At 41.9% G+C, this 18,936-nt stretch overlaps 1 protein-coding gene across 1 annotated transcript; it reads left to right on the top strand.

Moving 5' to 3' along the window:
• The first annotated feature begins 7,622 nt into the window (after positions 1-7,622).
• Positions 7,623-17,458, top strand: LOC308680798 (dynein regulatory complex protein 11). Its single transcript, XM_081349140.1, has 19 exons — positions 7,623-7,886; positions 8,151-8,478; positions 8,572-8,691; positions 8,775-8,960; positions 9,056-9,127; positions 9,485-9,690; positions 11,772-11,856; positions 12,078-12,182; positions 12,364-12,439; positions 12,529-12,635; positions 12,862-12,948; positions 13,114-13,175; positions 15,337-15,419; positions 15,592-15,699; positions 15,836-16,035; positions 16,137-16,223; positions 16,302-16,479; positions 16,830-17,068; positions 17,246-17,458. Exons 1-19 carry the CDS (start codon positions 7,876-7,878, stop codon positions 17,363-17,365), a joined length of 2,460 nt encoding a protein of 819 aa, XP_081205266.1. The 5' UTR covers positions 7,623-7,875; the 3' UTR covers positions 17,366-17,458.
• Positions 17,459-18,936: the final 1,478 nt, after the last annotated feature.

The following is an 18,936-nucleotide window of genomic DNA, read 5'->3' as shown; positions in this document are numbered from 1 at the left end:
AGTCGATCAAGACTGCGCAGCAGCCCTGAGACCATGGGCGGCGGGCGATTGGTACCGTTCAGGTGTAAGCCTGGGGACTTCCTCGAGAGTGAAAGTGGTGTCTACGGACGCATCCACCTCGGGATGGGGAGCGCTGCTCGAGGGCAGGCCGTTCTTTGGCCTTTGGTCAGAACGAGAAAAGCTCCATCATATCAACTGCCTGGAAATGCTAGCAGTTCACAACGCGCTGACGCGCTTTTGTCCCCACATCAAGGACCAACACGTCGTAGTCCGCTCGGACAACACGGCCGTGGTGTCCTACATAAATCGCCAGGGCGGTCTCGGATCCAGTTCCCTTTACAGGCTGGCCGAGCGCCTCCTAATATGGGCTCAGCGCAACCTGAGCTCGCTGAGAGCGGTGCATGTGCCCGGGACACTCAACCTGGGTCCAGACAGGCTGTCCAGGAACAATGTTCCCACGGGCGAATGGTCTCTACACCCACAAACAGTCCGGCTGTTGTGGCAGAGATTCGGCAGGGCGGAGGTGGACCTATTCGCGTCCCCAGAAAACGCTCATTGCCCCGTGTTCTTTTCAAAGAACGACAGCGCGTTGTCCCACAAGTGGCCGCACTGCCCGCTATACGCGTTTCCCCCAGTCTCCCTCCTACCTCAGGTGCTGGAGCGAGTCAGGGAAGTGAAATGCCCAGTACTGCTTATAGCACCGTTCTGGGACAACCAAGCCTGGTTTCCAGTCCTGATGCAGTTAGCAGACTCCGCTCCATGGCCAGTGCCATTGAGGAGAGATCTCCTCTCGCAGGCCAGGGGCTCGATTTGGCACCCACACCCAGAGCTGTGGTCCCTTCATGCGTGGACGCTCAACGGTTACCCGTTGGCCTCACGGATGGAGTGCTGAACACCATCACTCAGGCTAGAGCGCCTTCCACCAGGCGGCTTTATGCCTCGAAGTGGTCGGTTTTCTCCAGCTGGTGTACAGCTCGGGGCCTGTCACCCCTCGATTGTGAGGTGACGGAGGTTCTCTCCTTCCTACAAGAGCTGTTGGACAAGGGCAGATCCCCTTCCACGCTCAAAGTCTATGTGGCGGCTATCGCAGCGTGCTCGACAGCAACGCCAGGCCAGTCACTGGGAAGGAACGATTTAGTCATCCGCTTCCTCAGGGGAGCTAGGAGGCTGAATCCCCCCAGACCTCCCTCAGTCCCGGTGTGGGACCTTTCTACGGTCTTGGCAGCCATGAAAGGTCCCCCCTTTGAGCCTATCCAATCTGTTAGCCTCAAACATCTGTCTTTCAAAACGGTGTTTTTGATGGCCCTCGCTTCGGTGAAGCGCATAGGCGATCTGCACGCGCTCTCTGTGAGTCCAACGTGCTTGGAGTTTGGGCCCAATGACTCCAAAGTCATACTCAAACCTAAGCACGGCTACGTGCCGAAATCCCTCAACACTCCGTTTAGGGCTCAGGTTATTTCCCTGTCTGCCCTGCCGGGATCAAACGAGGAAGGGGACTCGAGCTGTCTTTGCCCCGTTAGGGCTTTAAGAGCTTATGTGTCCCGCTCCGCTGCCTTCAGACAGACGGAGCAGCTCTTTGTCTCGTTCAGTGGACGTTCCAAGGGAACGGCTGTTTCGAAACAAAGCCTGTCCAGGTGGGTGGTTGACGCCATAACAATGGCTTATACTACCAAGGGCCTTCAGTGCCCGTTGGGCATTAGAGCGCATTCCACAAGAGGCGTTGCCTCATCGTGGGCCTGGTCTAGCGGGATTTCCTTACAGGAAATATGTACGGCGGCGGGCTGGGCCTCGCCGTCTACATTCATAAGGTTCTACAACCTAGAAGTTCCCGCCTTGCAGGCCAGGTTGTTTTCGGTTTAGCCGTATCAGCTGTCTACCACAACACTGATTTCGCAGGCGCACAACGCCACCGAAGACTTCACCGCACTTGCAAGCCAAGTATTTTCGGTGTATTCGAGTCAGCTGTCTAAACACGGCACTGATATCGCAGACGCACAGCGCCGCCGAAGTTTTCGGGCAGAATTGTGTAAGACCCATGTTCTTCCCACATTAGCCAGGCTCCCTCCTGCCTATGTGATGTTATATCGCGTCTAGAACGCACCTATTTGGGCGAAAGTGTGTAAGTCCCACATTTCCCACATCAGCCAGGCTCTCCCTGCCTATGTGACGTTGTATCGCGCTTAAGGGCGCATCCATTTGGGCGAAATTACGTAAGACCCACATCTCCCACATCAGCCAGGTTTTTCCCCTGCCTATGTGGCGCTGTTTTGCGCCTAAGGGCGCATATATCTGGGCAAATTTGCGTAAGACCCACATTTCCCACATTAGCCAGGCCTTCCCCTGCCTATGTGATGGTATATCGCGTCTTAGGACGCAGCTATCTGAGGGTGGTTGTCCCCCCCCCCCTCCAGACTCTCCGAGTCTACCGGGTGATTATGCACTGTATACCTGGACTAGCTTCCAGTGGTCGGTGTTTTCTCATCCCAGCACGCACGGCGTCTTACAAGTGGTTCCCGCAGCGTTTATTCAAACGCAGTACGAGAGAACTCTCGTAAGAGAACGTACTCGGTTACTAACGTAACCTCGGTTCTCTCTAGAAGAGGGAACGAGTACTGCGTTCCCTGCCGTGCGCGCGGTTCGCTCTGGTTCGCTTCGGCGATGAAAACCAGTTGAATCAGCCTACTCGAGCTCCTTTTATAGGGGATGGCCACACCCGTTTCGGCGGGATGTGACGAGGAGCGCGCGAAGCGCTCTCATTGGTCTGATGTTGCATCAGCCCTCGCTCGATAGGCTCATGCAGTTGCCGCAGAACAGCCAATGAGTGAGCGAGCCGTCTCGCCATGGCTGTGCACTGCTGCAATGCGTTTTACAAATATGAAAATTAAGGATAATTTTGCTTCAGTATTTCGTGAAAAGAGACTTTTCCCGCAGCGTTTATTCAAACGCAGTACTCGTTCCCTCTTCTAGAGAGAACCGAGGTTACGTTAGTAACCGAGTACGTTTCCATGGTAATGTCGCTGTTACGACCTTTCGCCGAGCCCCGCCCCCCTTAGTTGCTACGTCCGACAAACAAATGGTCAAACACGACCAGCGCGACAGATTGCCATGACGGAAAGAGGTATACCCGTGAGTGTCAGAGACTATTTTTTACAGTCTATGGTCAGAGATCATTTTTGGAGCAATATCTCCGCGATATCCTCCAGATCGAGGCAAAAGGGGTTACAGTATGCAGTGGAGGGATATATTTAAAATATAAAAATACGCAATGAAGGAGACACAACTACTACGTCTCTATCGAGGCTTGCTTACTGGTGTCCAGTCTGTCCACACATCATTTGTGATATGACAAAGAACGAGGAATCAAGTGTTTAAAAGCATTGAAAGACACTTACTGTTGTGTTTTTGTGTGAAAGAAAAAAACTCTCTGAAAATAAAAGTGCTGTCAGCAATAATTTCTTATGTGTGTTTTTATATTCCCAATGCTGTAGTTTATTTGATCAGTCACTATATCATTAATCAAGCTTAATTTGACTTTTCAACTACAGCAGGGTGAACTGAAAGCTTTTACAATCTTTTAGCTATAACTTATATAACTGACAAAAGTATGTGGTGCATTTTCTTCCAAAAATGATTTTCTTTCTCAAATTCATGCTTCAAGTTGACAGTTTGTTGTACAGGTGAGTTGGCATTACCTGCTCTGGCTTTCCAGCCTGTCGCACCTCCTCCGGTGCCATTGGGACAGCTGCAGGGTCATCAGCTGGACACCGCCGTTCATAGATGTTTCGCCCCCATGACCAGTACATCTCCAGGCGGGGGGGCCGGTGGCATGCTGGGGACGTCTCCCCACCACCCCCTGCAGCTGCCTACACTGGGGTGATACTCCCCACCCCATTTCTTTCCTCCTCAACCAAAGCCAGTAGCTCCCTTTCTCCGCTTCCTCTCCCAGCACCCCCGTGGCTTTCCTCAGCCTTGAGCCTGTTACGCCCACTCCGTGTAGCAGCTGGACTGCTGCTTTGCCCACGAAGCCTCGACAGCCAATCTCCACAGGGTGAACCGTTGCTTTCCAGCCAGCATCTTGGCACTCTGCTGCTAACTCGGCGTACTTCTGGTGCTTCCTTTCGTGGGCTGCTGCCATATTCTCCTCCCAGGGGATGGTTAACTCAATGAGGAGGGCTCGCTTCGCCACTGTAGACCACAATACTATGTCTGGTCGGAGAGTGGTAGTCATGATCTCTTTTGGAAAGACCAGCTGTTTCCTAAGATCTGCCAGCATCTGCCACTCTTTACCAGGTGCGAGCATGCTGCTCTTCTTCTCAGGAAATAGATGTATACCGCCGGGCTTTACAAATCCTGTCAGGGCATGCTCTCTTGTTGCCGGTGACTGGTTTGCTGCCACCCTACAGCCCTCCAGGATCTTGGCCAGTTTCGTCAGGATTGTATCATGGCGCCACAAATGGTCAAACACGACCAGCGCGACAGATTGCCATGACGGAAAGAGGTATACCCGTGAGTGTCAGAGACTATTTTTTACAGTCTATGGTCAGAGATCATTTTTGGAGCAATATCTCCGCGATATCCTCCAGATCGAGGCAAAAGGGGTTACAGTATGCAGTGGAGGGATATATTTAAAATATAAAAATACGCAATGAAGGAGACACAACTACTACGTCTCTATCGAGGCTTGCTTACTGGTGTCCAGTCTGTCCACACATTTGTGATATGACAAAGAACGAGGAATCAAGTGTTTAAAAGCATTGAAAGACACTTACTGTTGTGTTTTTGTGTGAAAGAAAAAAACTCTCTGAAAGCTGGGTCTCCCTGGGTCAGTGCCACTCTGTCTCCCTGGGTCAGTGCCACTCTGACAAAGCACAATAAACGAAATCACACAATAACTGTTTAACCAGACATAGCCTTAATTTGCATCTAAATAACTTTCCTTGATTGTCTTTCATAATGCACTTACCACAATATTTATTAGTGGGGCAACGGATCTTAAAACTCGCGGTTCAGACAATATTATGTTTTTTGAGTTACAGATAGGATAGTATTTCAGATCAGAAAAAAAAAAAAAACTTTAAGTATATCGATACCACAGCCAGCAGACGTATTTATGCTTCGTAATGTTCGACACATTTAACTGGGAGTGCCGTCCACACTGTTTGTGTTTTCGGCTTTGGGAATGGAAAGAACACAACTCCTCCAGACAATCTCTCGGGGTATGTAGTGTAAGAAATTATGTTCTGTTCCCAAAAACTTCCACTCCAATATATATATATATATATATATATATCAAAATGTTCCTTCACTTAAAAGAGTTTAATTATCATATGGAGAAAATTACATCCAATCTCAGTAATATGTAAATAGTATCACAGAGGGCAACCAACAACCATCTTGATTACAGGGACTTCAAATAGCTTGTCACCTTAAACATTTGACCGTCTTGTTTTAACAGAAGATCCACTTCAGATAGATTTTATCACCTTAACCTTTGCTGTTCTGATTTCACAGAACATCAAAGATGTGGGCACAGAGGAAAGATCCTCAATTTACATTTAAGACAGTGTTTCAGCCTCATGCTGAGAGGGAAGACAAATCTGTTATTCTTAAATTACACTTAAAAACAGAGCTTCATTTACATGTAGAGGGGGAAGACAAACGAAATAGAGGATAAAAGGTTTAGGATTGGGTATGTTCGGGGTTCATTCTGACGCCGGTGAACCCAAGGTGCTTTGTGTACCTTGCCACTGCTAAGCTGCAATAAACTTCATTTTTGAGATCTTCGATGTCCACATCATTTTTTCTTACAGTAGTGTCCGATTTACAAACGCCATGGGCGCACGCTTCACCATCTTGCTAATGTTTGTCGGACCTGCTCACATAGTAACGGTTGCTATGATGTGTGATTGGACAATGGCCGTTTTGGGGGAGGGGCCGGCGAAAGGTCAATTGTGACAGTTTTCCTTTGATGGCTGTGGCAGAGAAGGAAGAGAATAGGGGTTATGCGCAACATACTTCCGGGTTCTACAAAACGGGTATAACTACTTCCGGTCGTCAGCTACTGAGGTAAACACAGCGTAGGAATGGTGACCTTTTATAGCAGGTGTTTACAGGAGCTACCCATTCTATCCATATCAGATGTACATCGTATTGCCAAACGGACTTCCAGAGCCCCGAGTACTCCGTTAAATAAAGGATTTAAGTTTTTAAGCCTCCTCATTTATTCATGATTATGAAGGTATGTAAGTTAGTATATGTAGCTTTTGGTAATGGCACCCGATGTAGAGTTAGCTAACTATCAGTAAGTTCGTTTAGACTTGTATGCTATCATAGTAGTTTAACCTTTTATATTTGCTTGCAGACGATTAAAACAATCAAATGAAGACTGCGTTTTATTTTTTTATAAAAAAAAAATTTCTGATACTTAAGCATTCGTGACTTTTTAACTAAAACAGAAATAAGAATTGTATTCTAAAAAAAGCGCAAAATAAGTTACCTCAGAGATCACCTACCGCTGCAGATGCGTACGGTAATGCAAACCGGAAATGTTTATACCCGTTTTCCGGTTCGAACGTTGGGCGTTCCGCATAACCCCTATTGGCACTCTCTGCTTATTTCCGGTTTCTGGACTGGCTGCAGTAACACGTCTCTGTCCATGCGGGGGCGCTCGCAGGCGAGTGCAGAATGAATGGAGGTCTATGGCGAAAAACCCTCAAAATCCACTTTTCTCTGGATATCATTTTTTGTCTAGTAATTTGAATGTTGTATTCGAAAGGAGATGCAAAGAAACTACACATTGCTGGGTGGTAGATTTTTTAGAGTCACTTATTTGGTTTAAAAAGTCTTTTAAAATGTCAATGACGTCAGAATGATGACGTCATTAGCAGAATGCTAGCGTGTTATGGGCAACAACAACTCAACCTGTAAGAAATCGAAAAGAAATAAGTACTCGTTGATTCAACTTTCGACCTATAACCCATGTTGAACTTGCAAAATCTACAATAAAATCTGAGATTTCTCAAAGGCAATCGGGTGAAAGAGACACATTTAGCCGTCTAGCCCCATTGACTCCCATTCAGTCTGCACTCGCCCGCGATCACCTCCAGTGGAATTCTAATGGAACTGCAACCAACCATCAATGGGGCTAATAGGAAGTGCTAAGGCTCTCCGTAGACGGGCTCTGGCTTTGGGCGGTGTGCTGAACCAGAGAACGCCGAGATTAATGCATTATGATGTCTGATAATTCCATGCAGCCTGGTTGTCTCTGTGTAGTCTTGCTAATTATGCAGTCTCATATATGCCATGTATTTGCCAGGAGATGAAAAATAATTCAAGTGGAAAAACAATATTTGGTGCTGAAGGAGACGGAGCTGAGCTCTGTCAGGGTGTGTTGTGGACCTGACGAGGCGGAGCTGCGCTCCGGTGCGCTCCTGCCCAATTTAACCTCTGATTATATTATATTATATTATAATAAAGGGAATGGAATAAATACGCATACAGCAAACTATACAAATTATATTTGATCTGATCTTATATATTTGTTTATTTGTGTATAGGAATGACGCCTGTTAGGTAAAACCACGGGTAAAACGCATAAAACGTTGTTCGACATTTGATCTTCTTCCGTTCTGCGTAAGCGTTACCGTAGAAACAAGTTGACAACAACTTTCAGCCAAGTTAGTCAGACGTGCACACGAATGTCTGCAGTAGAAATGTGTTTATTTCAAGATTCACTTTACTTGTTTTCGGAAGTGTTCTTCTAGCTGTTAACTTCATCTTTATATGAGAAAAGTGAATGTTTTAACAAGCTACAGTCAGACTTGAACATCCTGCGATTCGAAGGAACCGTTTAACGTTAGCGAGTTTTATCAAACGATGTCCCACAGGTTTGTAGGCTAAAGACACAGTAAATGTGCTTTCAAATGTGATTTCAAGGAAATATTGTCTCAAAAAATGAAATTCTCGCAGTCTTGCTATGGATTTAGCACTAGCCTATATTTTGTAAAATCTCTGTCAGTAATTCTTAATATTTTTAAATATAAATATTATGTTTTATCTAAGTTTCAGATAATGTTTAACTTTATTAAATGATTAATACCTTAGCTTGTTCACAACAATCCAATGAGTAAGACACAGTTTACCTCCAGCAGCACATACAATAAACTCTGGTCTGAAGCTCATGAGGAGCTCAGCTGTTTGCTGGACCAAGAACTCCCAGAAGAACATCTCCGCCCTGAGAGAGACAGAGTGGTGTTCTTCCAGAGGATTGCCACCTTGTATGTCTGCTATGCTCAGATCTTCAGGAAGCTGGACGAGGCCTACGACCAAAGTGTTCACCCCCAAAAGAGGCGTGCGATTAGGCAGGTGCTGGAGGGTGTGATGGGTCGTGTTCTAGAGATCAAGAACGAAATGGTGGATAAGGAATTTTCAGAGTACCACTATATGGATGACATCATTCAAGACCTGAAATTAACCCCTGTGAGTTTGACTAGAGTGTCACTTATGGGTATAAACAACTTTATAAGTGTATTTAATCTATAAATCATCATTTCAATCTCACATTTGTCAAAGGAGGACCTTGAGATTCCAATTCCCAGGTATTTCATTCACGAGCGAAACAAAGTGCTGCAGGACAGAGAAAGATTGTTTGCTGCTATATTAAACCAAATGGATGTTACAGAAAAGACAGAAGTAAGTTAAATTGCTTGTTTAATCATAAACAAAAATAATTGGATTGTTTCATTCTCTAACATGACTTCTCTTGCCTCTCCCAGCCTAATGTAATGCGTATATTGACTCTGGAGAGGGCCATTAAAGTCATCCAAGTGGCTGAAAGAGCACGGCAAGGCCGACTGAGGGCAAAATTCATGAGGGAGATACACAAAGACTCTGAGAGACAGAAGAAAGCTGACGAACAAGAGGCAGTAAGCACTGACCAGGCTGCAGTTTGTATCCAGAAGGTACAATATACTATTGTGTCAAAACAAAATAGTTATATTTTAGTTAATATATATAACTATTAGGAATGCAGTACATAATTAAAATCTCTATTTAGGTGTGGAGAGGCTTCATGCAAAGGAAAATGACAAAAAGGCTGCGTGAAGAGGAAATGATATTTCTTGGAATGGTAAGATATTGTGTACACTACTGTTAATAAGTTTGGGGGTGATAAGATTTTTTTATATTTTTGAAAGAAGCAAATCAATGGGTCCTTACTGAATAAAAGTAATAATTTTTATTTTTTTTAATCTTACTGACCCCATATTTTGTAATAGTTGTGTATTTACCCTTTATATTGTATGGTACTTTATATTACACGCAAAGCACATTAACAAAGGTATGTGCTTTGTATTGATAGTCATAAATAAAGATTCATTGTGATTCTACAGCTTGTCTACATTTTGAGTATGCCACCATCATGTTGCCACCAGTAGATGGAACTCTAATACTGTTTCATGTGATTCTATGGCTGTGCCATCATCAGGCCATGGATCCAAAACTGTCCTATCCATCCCAAAACGAGCTGGCTGCCCAGAACAACAAGGCCAACAGGCTGACCAGGCAAGAAGAACATGAGGATGACTATCAGAAGTCCATCGTATCTGTTATTTATCAGCTCAGGGACGTGGAAGGCCCAGAAATGAAGGAGACCATGAAAGATCAGATCAGACAGTGGTTCATAGAGTGCCGGTGAGTGGGATCTCTCGCCAGTGTTTGCACATAACCATGAATCACCATAAAATCATATAGGTTTATGTCAAACATCACATGAACAAACAGGTCTCATTGCATCTGCTTGTCGGAGAAAGTGTTAATGAACAGTAAGAACTGACTGTGATGTAAATGGACTTTTAAAGGCACACTATGCAGTTGTTTTTCTCAAACAGTGGATTACTTGTATTTAACGTTACTGTCGTAAATACCACTCCCGCAGAGCCGTCTCTGCACACTTCCGACCGTAATTTCTTTGTTTTCTTCGTCGACTCTGCCATGATTCATGTCTGAATTGCGTGCTAGTGTCTTCCATAGAGGCTGCTTCATATGTTGTTGATATATTTGACATCGTGCCGTAAAGCAAGTCGTGATTCTTGCGAGATTTGGCGGGCTGCCACCTCTCAAACCTGCATTGCTGGTTTTGCCAGTGTTGAGTGGTTGGTCCCCCCCTGCTTTGCTATCAGGATGATTTGCCCTACTACGAGTTCGTTTACCATCGAAATGATTTTGAAGCTGTTGTATTAAGGTACAAATCGTATAGATCGTCATAGTGTGCCTTTAAGGCAGTCAGCTAACCCAGGGTTTCCCATACATTCATTAATTTGTGGCGGCCCGCCACATATCAACGCTGACCGCCACGGATTGATTCAGATTTTTTAACTATTTAATATGGGTAAAATTGTATTTTATTCGCGCTGCTTGCTCCCCCTCTCTCTCACAAACTGACAATGGAGGCACGACTAGCCCCTCCTTCTCTTACCGCACGATCTGAATCAAAACATGAGCATGTAGAGGGCGGATTGTTGCCGGTGCTTAATGCTTATTCCCCCAGCGAAGATTCCAGAATCAATCCGGAGTTGAATGGTTAGTATAATGAACACTGTTGCTCCACATAACTCTGAGAAGTTGTCTAGATGTTAAGCGCTGTCGCGTTTCATTACAGATTCGCGCAAAACTTTTGCGATTTTTTTTTCTAAATATCCGTTACAACTATTGCGAAATGACGGCGTTTCCATTAACCGATGTTATGCAACTAAAACGTAATTTGTTCCTCTCGCGATCAGTCATTCCAAAAATCATTGCAACGGACGTTGGTAGGTTCATATCACAGCCACCAGACTAGACATTATATTATTATTATCTCCAGGTTCAGGTTGGTGTGTGTTGGTTTTTGTCCACCTCAATCTCCAGGTGTGTGTGTGTGTGTGTGTGTGTGTGTGTCAGAGTCTGTGTGTGTCCACCTCCAGGTCCAGTTTGGTGTGTGTTTGTGAGCCTGTGTGTGTCTGAGTATGTGTTTGGGTCTGAGTGTGTGTGAGTGTGTGTCTGTGTTTGAATCTGTGTGTGAGTCTTTTTGAATGTGTGTGTTTGAGTGTGTCAGTAAGTTTGTGAGTTTGTGTTTGTGTGTGTGTGTGTGTGTGTGTGTCCAGTTCCAGGTTTGTGTGTGAGCAAAATTTGCAACAAAAAGTCTGTGGAGCAGTCATAGCATAGAAAGTGTAGCAATGGCAAAGTCTTTAAGTTATCTGACACTAAGTGTTGGCAATGGGAATGTGTACTTGTCAATAAAAATATATGATATATATATATAAAGTTTATATATATGATGTATATATAAACATTATATATATATATATATATATATATATATATAAACATTATATATATATATATATATGATATATTTAACTTAATCACCCCCCCCCCCCCCCCCGTCCCCAATACCACACCACCGCAAATAGAATCTAATTCTGTGGGAAACACTGTAACCTATCTAGTTTTTTTGTTTGTTGGCGATTTAGTGAGAGGAAGAAAAATATAAAAACTTTTAGATATCAATCTGCATATGCGATTGACATCGGTTATGCTCATCTATGGTTGCTCCTTTGAAGTCATCTTGAGTAAAACAGCTCTTTATTTAACAAAGCACATACAAAAGACCTGAACCGCAAGCGATGCAACCTGTCGTACAGAATACGGAAGTTGGTTGCGTATAACACCCATTACCTTAGGGTTTTACTGAGCATCTTTTAACAACATTTAACATGAGTACTTGTGAATAGTGATGCAACAGGCTCATTTCCTGACTACCCAGAGGAGGAGGATGGAGGTTCAGCTCTTATATTTGCAGAAAAAACACCTGAGGAGGTAACCATGTTCACATAATTAGTACATGTCAATATATGTTCATCTTTGACCAAAAACGATGTATTGAAAAGGCTCAGAATAATAACATTTTTCTGGGATGTTCTTTATCCATCCTGTTTAGTATTCTTATGATTATGATCAAATGAATTTGGAATATACAGTATGAAGCGTTTGTCATGTTTTCATTGACAAAATCTGTCATGTCCATGTCTGGATTGAAGCTGGCTGAAGAACTGGCAGCAAAGGAGGAGGATGATGCCAACAAAAAGCCAAAGGGCAAGGAGGAGATAAAAGAAAAAGGAAAGAAAGGGAATGTAGAAGACGAGGTAAGAATTGAGGAGAGGACTTAAAGTGACAGAAAACCAAAGAAAAAAATTGTAAACAGGAAAACACTGAAAAGAACATCACTGAAGGGAGTATGAGTACCAATTATGACTACTGTACTTCTCATTGAGAGTAGTTTTCCTTGTTTTTTCTGATATTTTACATATAACTGGATTGTCACAGGAGGATGAGCCTGGACTGAAGATGCTACCATCTGCCTATCTGGCAGATCTTGAGAGGGAATACAAGACATTTTCTGGCAAGGAAAATTGAAGAATGAAGTGTTACAATAACAACATATCGGTGTCAAGAGAGAGGGTGTGACTGACTGTCTTATCTGATTTGCAGAAGTTTGGAAAAACAGAAACGAGTCCAAGAATTTTAGTCAAAGGCACGAGCTGGAGCTGATAAAAGAAGAGAAGAGAAAAGAGATTGAAGTGGAAATAAGAAAACAGGTGACTGATGGTTCATTAAATGTCTTATAGCTTGTTGTAAAAGATGGCTAGCCTACTAGTGTTGAACTGCTCTTTGTGTATATGCTGTTTTTCACTGGCTGCCGTTTTTCTTTTTAAAGTTTCCTTATGATCAGACATTTAAGGCCACATGTTCCTCACAATTACTGTAATTTTTTTTAATGTTAATCCTAGCTTTTAGAGACGTTGGTTTTTGTTGCTTGTTCAGGTGGATGAACTGATGAGACAGGAGCTGGCTAATTGGAAGCTGGCTGTGGATAAAGAAAAAAGCGGAAAGGGCAAGGGTGCTGCAAAAGTACAGTAAACCTCTTCTGTTTACATGGATTTATTAAACATCAGAGAGATTGCCTGGATGTCTTATGTTACACATTGTAAATGAAGAAACTGAAAATGATGTTGCCTCTGCTTGCAACACAGTTATTATACTGTCTTTATGTACATTTTGTTTCTGACTACACAGAAAAAGAAGGCATCAAAAAGCGGAAAGAAGAAGAAGAAGGACAAAGACCTTACAGCCGATAGGTTTTTTTTTAGTTATTGTTTTAGTTGTTTGAAATTTTGCTTTTGGAAGTTTGGAATTCTCTACCATTAAAGGGATAGTTCATGCCTTTAATTACTACATTTTTCACAACTGATTTGACTTTCTTTCTTACATGAAACACAGAAGGGTAAAATTCAAATAATTGTATCAGATGTTCATTTTCATGCCATATATGATGACTAAGGCTTTCAACTCTCAAGCTTCAAAAAACACAAAAAAGCATCATAAAAGTGGTCCATACTGTATGACTTTTGCACTTTATTTAAAATACTTTAATATACAGTATAACACACTTTTATGATTCTCATTCAATTTCATTACGGAAGAATGCCAGTTGTGTTCCACAGAAGGAAGAAAGTACAGGTACAGGTTAGATACAGGTTACATGAGTATGAGTACATAAGTATAAAATGAGAATTTCATTTTGTGTTAAGTTTTCCCTTTAGATGTTAAATAATGCACTACTGTTCAAAAGCTAGCGGTCAGATTTTCCTAAAATAAATTAATACTTTTATTCATTAAATTGATCAAAAGTAACAGTAAATATATTTGAAATCATTACAAAAGATTTCTATTTCACAAAACCTATGTACTTTTGAACTACAGTATACACTCACCTAAAGGATTATTAGGAACACCACACTAATACTGTGTTTTACCCCCTTTCGCCTTCAGAACTGCCTTAATTCTACGTGGCATTGATTCAACAAGGTGCTGAAAGCATTCTTTAGAAATGTTGGCCCATACTGATAGGATAGCATCTTGCAGTTGATGGAGATTTGTGGGATGCACATCCAGGGCACGAAGCTCCCGTTCCACCACATCCCAAAGATGCTCTATTGGGTTGAGATCTGGTGACTGTGGGGGCCATTTTAGTACAGTGAACTCATTGTCATGTTCAAGAAACCAATTTGAAATTATTTGAGCTTTGTGACATGGTGCATTATCCTGCTGGAAGTAGCCATCAGAGGATGGGTACATGCTGGTCATAAAGGGATGGACATGGTCAGAAACAATGCTCAGGTAGGCCGTGGCATTTAAATGATGCCCAATTGGCACTAAGGGGCCTAAAGTGTGCCAAGAAAACATCCCCCACACCATTACAGCACCACCACCAGCCTGCACAATGGTAACAAGGCATGATGGATCCATGTTCTCATTCTGTTTACGCCAAATTCTGACTCTACCATCTGAATGTCTCAACAGAAATCGAGACTCATTAGACCAGGCAACATTTTTCCAGTCTTCAACTGTCCAATTTTGGTGAGCTCGTGCAAATTGTAGCCTCTTTTTCCTATTTGTAGTGGAGATGAGTGGTACCCTGTGGGGTCTTCTGCTGTTGTAGCCCATCCGCCTCAAGGTTGTGCGTGTTGTGGCTTCACAAATGCTTTGCTACATACCTCGGTTGTAACGAGTGGTTATTTCAGTCAAAGTTGCTCTTCTATCAGCTTGAATCAGCCGGCCCATTCTCCTCTGACCTCTAGCATCAACAAGGCATTTTCGCCCACAGGACTGCCGCATACTGGATGTTTTTCCCTTTTCACAACATTCTTTGTAAACCCTAGAAATGGTTGTGCGTGAAAATCCCAGTAACTGAGCAGATTGTGAAATACTCAGACCGGCCCGTCTGGCACCAACAACCATGCCACGCTCAAAATTGCTTAAATCACCTTTCTTTCCCATTCTGACATTCAGTTTGGAGTTCAGGAGATTGTCTTGACCAGGACCACACCCCTAAATGCATTGAAGCAACTGCCATGTGATTGGTTGATTAGATAATTGCATTAATGAGAAATTGAACAGGTGTTCCTAATAATCCTTTAGGTGAGTGTATATTGAACTATAACAAAGAAACATTGATAATAATGATAAGAAATGTTTCTTGAGCAACAAATCAGCAAATTAGGAGGATTTTTGACACTTACGACTAGAGGAATGGCTGCTGAAAAATGCTGCTTTTTAATTTAAATTGTAATAATACCTTTTTTTACTGTATTTTTGATCAAATAAATGCAGCCTTGGTGAGCACGACACTTAAAAACATTTAAAGAAATCTTACTGCCACCAGACTTTTGAATGTGTGTATTGAACTATGTTAATCTAACTCTTTTTTTTTTTTTTTTTTTTCTTTTTTTTTTTTAGGACCACAGAGTCACTGTTTGAAGAGCTGGTTGAACAGGAATTGCTGAAAAAGGCAGAAAATGTTAAACTGAAAGATTATCTTGGTAATGTTTCAGTTTATGTTGAAAAAAAAGAAATAAACACTTCTTCTGTAATGTTTGTTTGGCCCTTTCAGAAGTTTAAATGGGTTCATAAATGTATATACATGTATATACAATTTACTAATCATACTCACAACCATTATAACACATCTGGACACATCTGCTCTCATTAAAGGGGACTATAGCTACCTTGGCACAACTCTACGACAGTCTGATATTGAGCCTATGCCGTCATTATCTGATGTCCGGCAAGTTGTAGCCCTTTATGCTGTCTTACCATTAGGTGAGTAAATTAATCACTCTGGATTTACATATTTTTACTTCAGAAATGCCACTTCAACACACAGTAAACTTCTTCATGTCTTGGATTTATATGGCCAGCTAAACAAAAAACATAAAAAAACATTGTTCTATACTAGGTTCCCAAGCAGTTCATGAGAAGGCTCCCCTGGTAAAGAGCATCTTGCTAGTAGGGCCATCAGGGGTGGGTAAGAAAATGTTGGTCCATGCCATTTGCCAGGAGACAGGGGCCAATCTGTTCGACCTTTCACCTTTAAATATTGCTGGAAAATATCCTGGCAAGAGTGGATTGCAGATGATGCTGCATCTGGTGTTTAAGGTAAAGGTTGAATGAAACAAGGTTTTAGTTTGATATTGGCCTAAATCTGTGAAAGTGGCCTGCTAAGTATTGATATTTGATGTACTCTGTATTCGGTGCAGGTTGCCAGACTGATGCAGCCCTCTGTAATATGGATTGGAGATGCTGAAAAGATGTTTTACAAAAAAGTACCAAAAGATGAGAAGGAGGTAAAGTGTGTAACCTACTTGTGATCTGTTTAGCGGTGAAATTAAAATTAATGAGATGTTTTAATTCTGCATAAACAGTTAGATCCGAAGCGTCTGAAGAAAGATTTGCCCAAAATCCTCAAGTCCATCAAAGGAGAAGATTGTGTTTTAATCGTAGGTACGACAAGTGATCCACACAGTGCAGACCTGAAATCCTTGTGCAAATTCTACAATAAGATCATCCTCATACCTCGACCGGACTATGCATCAAGATATGGTAAGCTAATTTTCTAGATTTTTGTCAGCAAATAGCAAATCATTAGTGAGGCTTTATATATTATGAGATGTTTTTGTGTGTGTATACAGTATATATATATATATATACATGAATATATATATTCAGGATTCTGAATAGAAAGTTCAAAAGAACAGCATTTATTTAAAATAGAAATCAATTCAGTGTCACTTTTGATCTATTTAATGCATCCTTGGTGAATAAAAGTATTAATTTCTTTAAAAAACAGATCTTGCTGACCCCAAAGTGTATATCTAAATAATAGTGTATATATAAAAGAATAATAAGCAAAATGTCAGTGTTTCCAATCATACGTCTGCATATTTTCACAGTCATGTGGAAAGAGCTGATAAAAAAGAATGGAGGAGAATTGACCAGCGTCCTGGACCTCAGTTCTCTGGCAAAGATTTCCGATGGCTACACACAGGGTCACATGGTGCAGGTGGTACGTAGCATCTTGACTGAACGGCGCATTCAACAGTTGCCTAAACGTCCACTAACTGCTTCAGAGTTTGTGCCTCCACTTGCTAGAATTGACCCAGTGTTTCAGGAAGAAGAAGAGTCGCTAAAAGTAAGTATAATCTCTCAAATGTCAGATAGCATGGCTTCCCACTGCACATTGAAGTTGATAGCAAACTTGGCAATAAGATAGTATGTTTTTGGTTGATAGTCTCAACCTGAGAGGGAAAAGATGATATTAATGATATTCATTTTATTTCCAGTCTTCATTTTTTTTTCTTCTTCACAGAACTGGTATTCCAAGACTCCCCTTGGAAAGAAGAGAATTAAAGCTGCCTTAGGGAAAGAGGGTGATGAAGAGTCCCCAAAAAAAGGAGGCAAAGGTGGCAAGAAGAAAGGAAAAAAGTAACAATATGATAAGAGTTAACATGATCAACCACAGTAGCAGATTCCCTGCTTTGACCAATAAATATTGATTTGCTCATGCCATCATTATCTTATGATAATATGCATATTTTTGTTCAGTTGTAAATGAAAATCCAAATTGAGGGGGTGGGACAAGGGTTTGTGGGTCTATAAATACACAGATACCATCTCCATTTAAGAGCATGTAAACCACAGTGTGAAAAACATGAACAGAGTATCACATCGTATCTGCACTTCCCCTTAACAAACTGGGATATAGCCTGCACATTTTCTTTTTTTATAACTTTCGAGAAAGCCTCATAAGCAAAGTAATGATGATACTTTAATCTGATATAACAATGAGAGCTATGATGGCAGCTAAAATGGGGATCTCAGGATAAATTTAGGTTCAATAATTGTAATGAGTAAAATTCTTATTCTGGTGGCTTGAAAATGGCCAATGTCTCTACAAACCTTTACATGGCTCCCATTTTGATGGTCCTCCACTTCATTAGTTCTAAAACACAACCTGCCCTGAAAATTTATATCTAAATGGATAATACCCCACTGTACAAACGTTTAGGGCCGGTAAGTCTCTTATGCTCACTAAGGCTGCATTTATTTTAAATAAAAAATACATTGAAAATAGTATTATTATGAAGTATTACAATTTAAAAATATAGCTGCAAGCAGCAATTACCGGGGCCAAGCAGAATAAGACGACAAGACATGCCGACATGTCTGAAAGTGTCAGACCAACTGCAACAATGAGCAATTAAAGACATTTAAAGAGGTTTTTAGACGAAATGGCTAAAAAATCATAGAAACAGTAATTAAAAATATGATTTAATGGATTATCACTTTTGACAAATAGGTGGCACAGTTACAAAACTGATGTGATGTGGTCAGAGTGAGGAGACAATGACACATACAAAGTTTGGTGTCAATATGTCAAGGCATTGCAGAGATAAAGCCTGAATAGTGCTATTAGCATCATGCCTCAAATTTGCTGCTGCACTATACGAAAACGGTTTCGTCAATTGACACGAAATCCATAACTTTTAGTCGGCACAGTCTGGAGATGATACGATTCGATTTTGGTGAAAATCGGACAAACGGTCTAGGAGGAGTTCGAAAAAGTAGGTTTTGAATGAAAATCAAGATGGCGGACAAGAAGTTTGACCAAATAAGGAAAATTTGGTATCTATGTTCTCGGCTTGACCCAAGGAATCTATTAAGACCAGTGGCATTTACATAGGCCGATGTATTCAAAAGTTATTAGCAGTGTTGGAAATGTTGTTATAACTTTTGACCACTAGGTGGCGCTGTCTCTAAATATGTACCTTCAGGGGATGGTGCTGATGGCACATTCTGAGTTTCGTAATATTACACCAATGCATTTGTTAAGTATAGCATTTTATTTCACAAAACTGCATTGAAGTCAATGGGAATTTCATGTTTTGTTCTATTATAGCGCCACCAAGAGGCTCAGTCCCACCATTTTTTTTATGTGTCCTAAGAGTGAGCCCATACATATATGTGTCGATTTTGGTGCAAAAATCTCAATTTGCTTCG

Source organism: Scardinius erythrophthalmus (assembly GCF_964197995.2).
Source record: "Scardinius erythrophthalmus genome assembly, chromosome: 20".
NCBI lineage: Eukaryota > Metazoa > Chordata > Actinopteri > Cypriniformes > Leuciscidae > Scardinius > Scardinius erythrophthalmus.
Note: the sequence above shows the minus strand (reverse complement) of the source record. Positions and strands in the feature narration are given on the sequence as shown.

Coding starts and splice junctions, on each gene's coding strand:
- LOC308680798 (XM_081349140.1), top strand. Junction 9,691..11,771: donor CAGTGGTTCATAGAGTGCCG/GTGAGTGGGATC, acceptor ACTTGTGAATAG/TGATGCAACAGGCTCATTTC. Junction 13,176..15,336: donor AAAGACCTTACAGCCGATAG/GTTTTTTTTTAG, acceptor TTTTTTTTTTAG/GACCACAGAGTCACTGTTTG.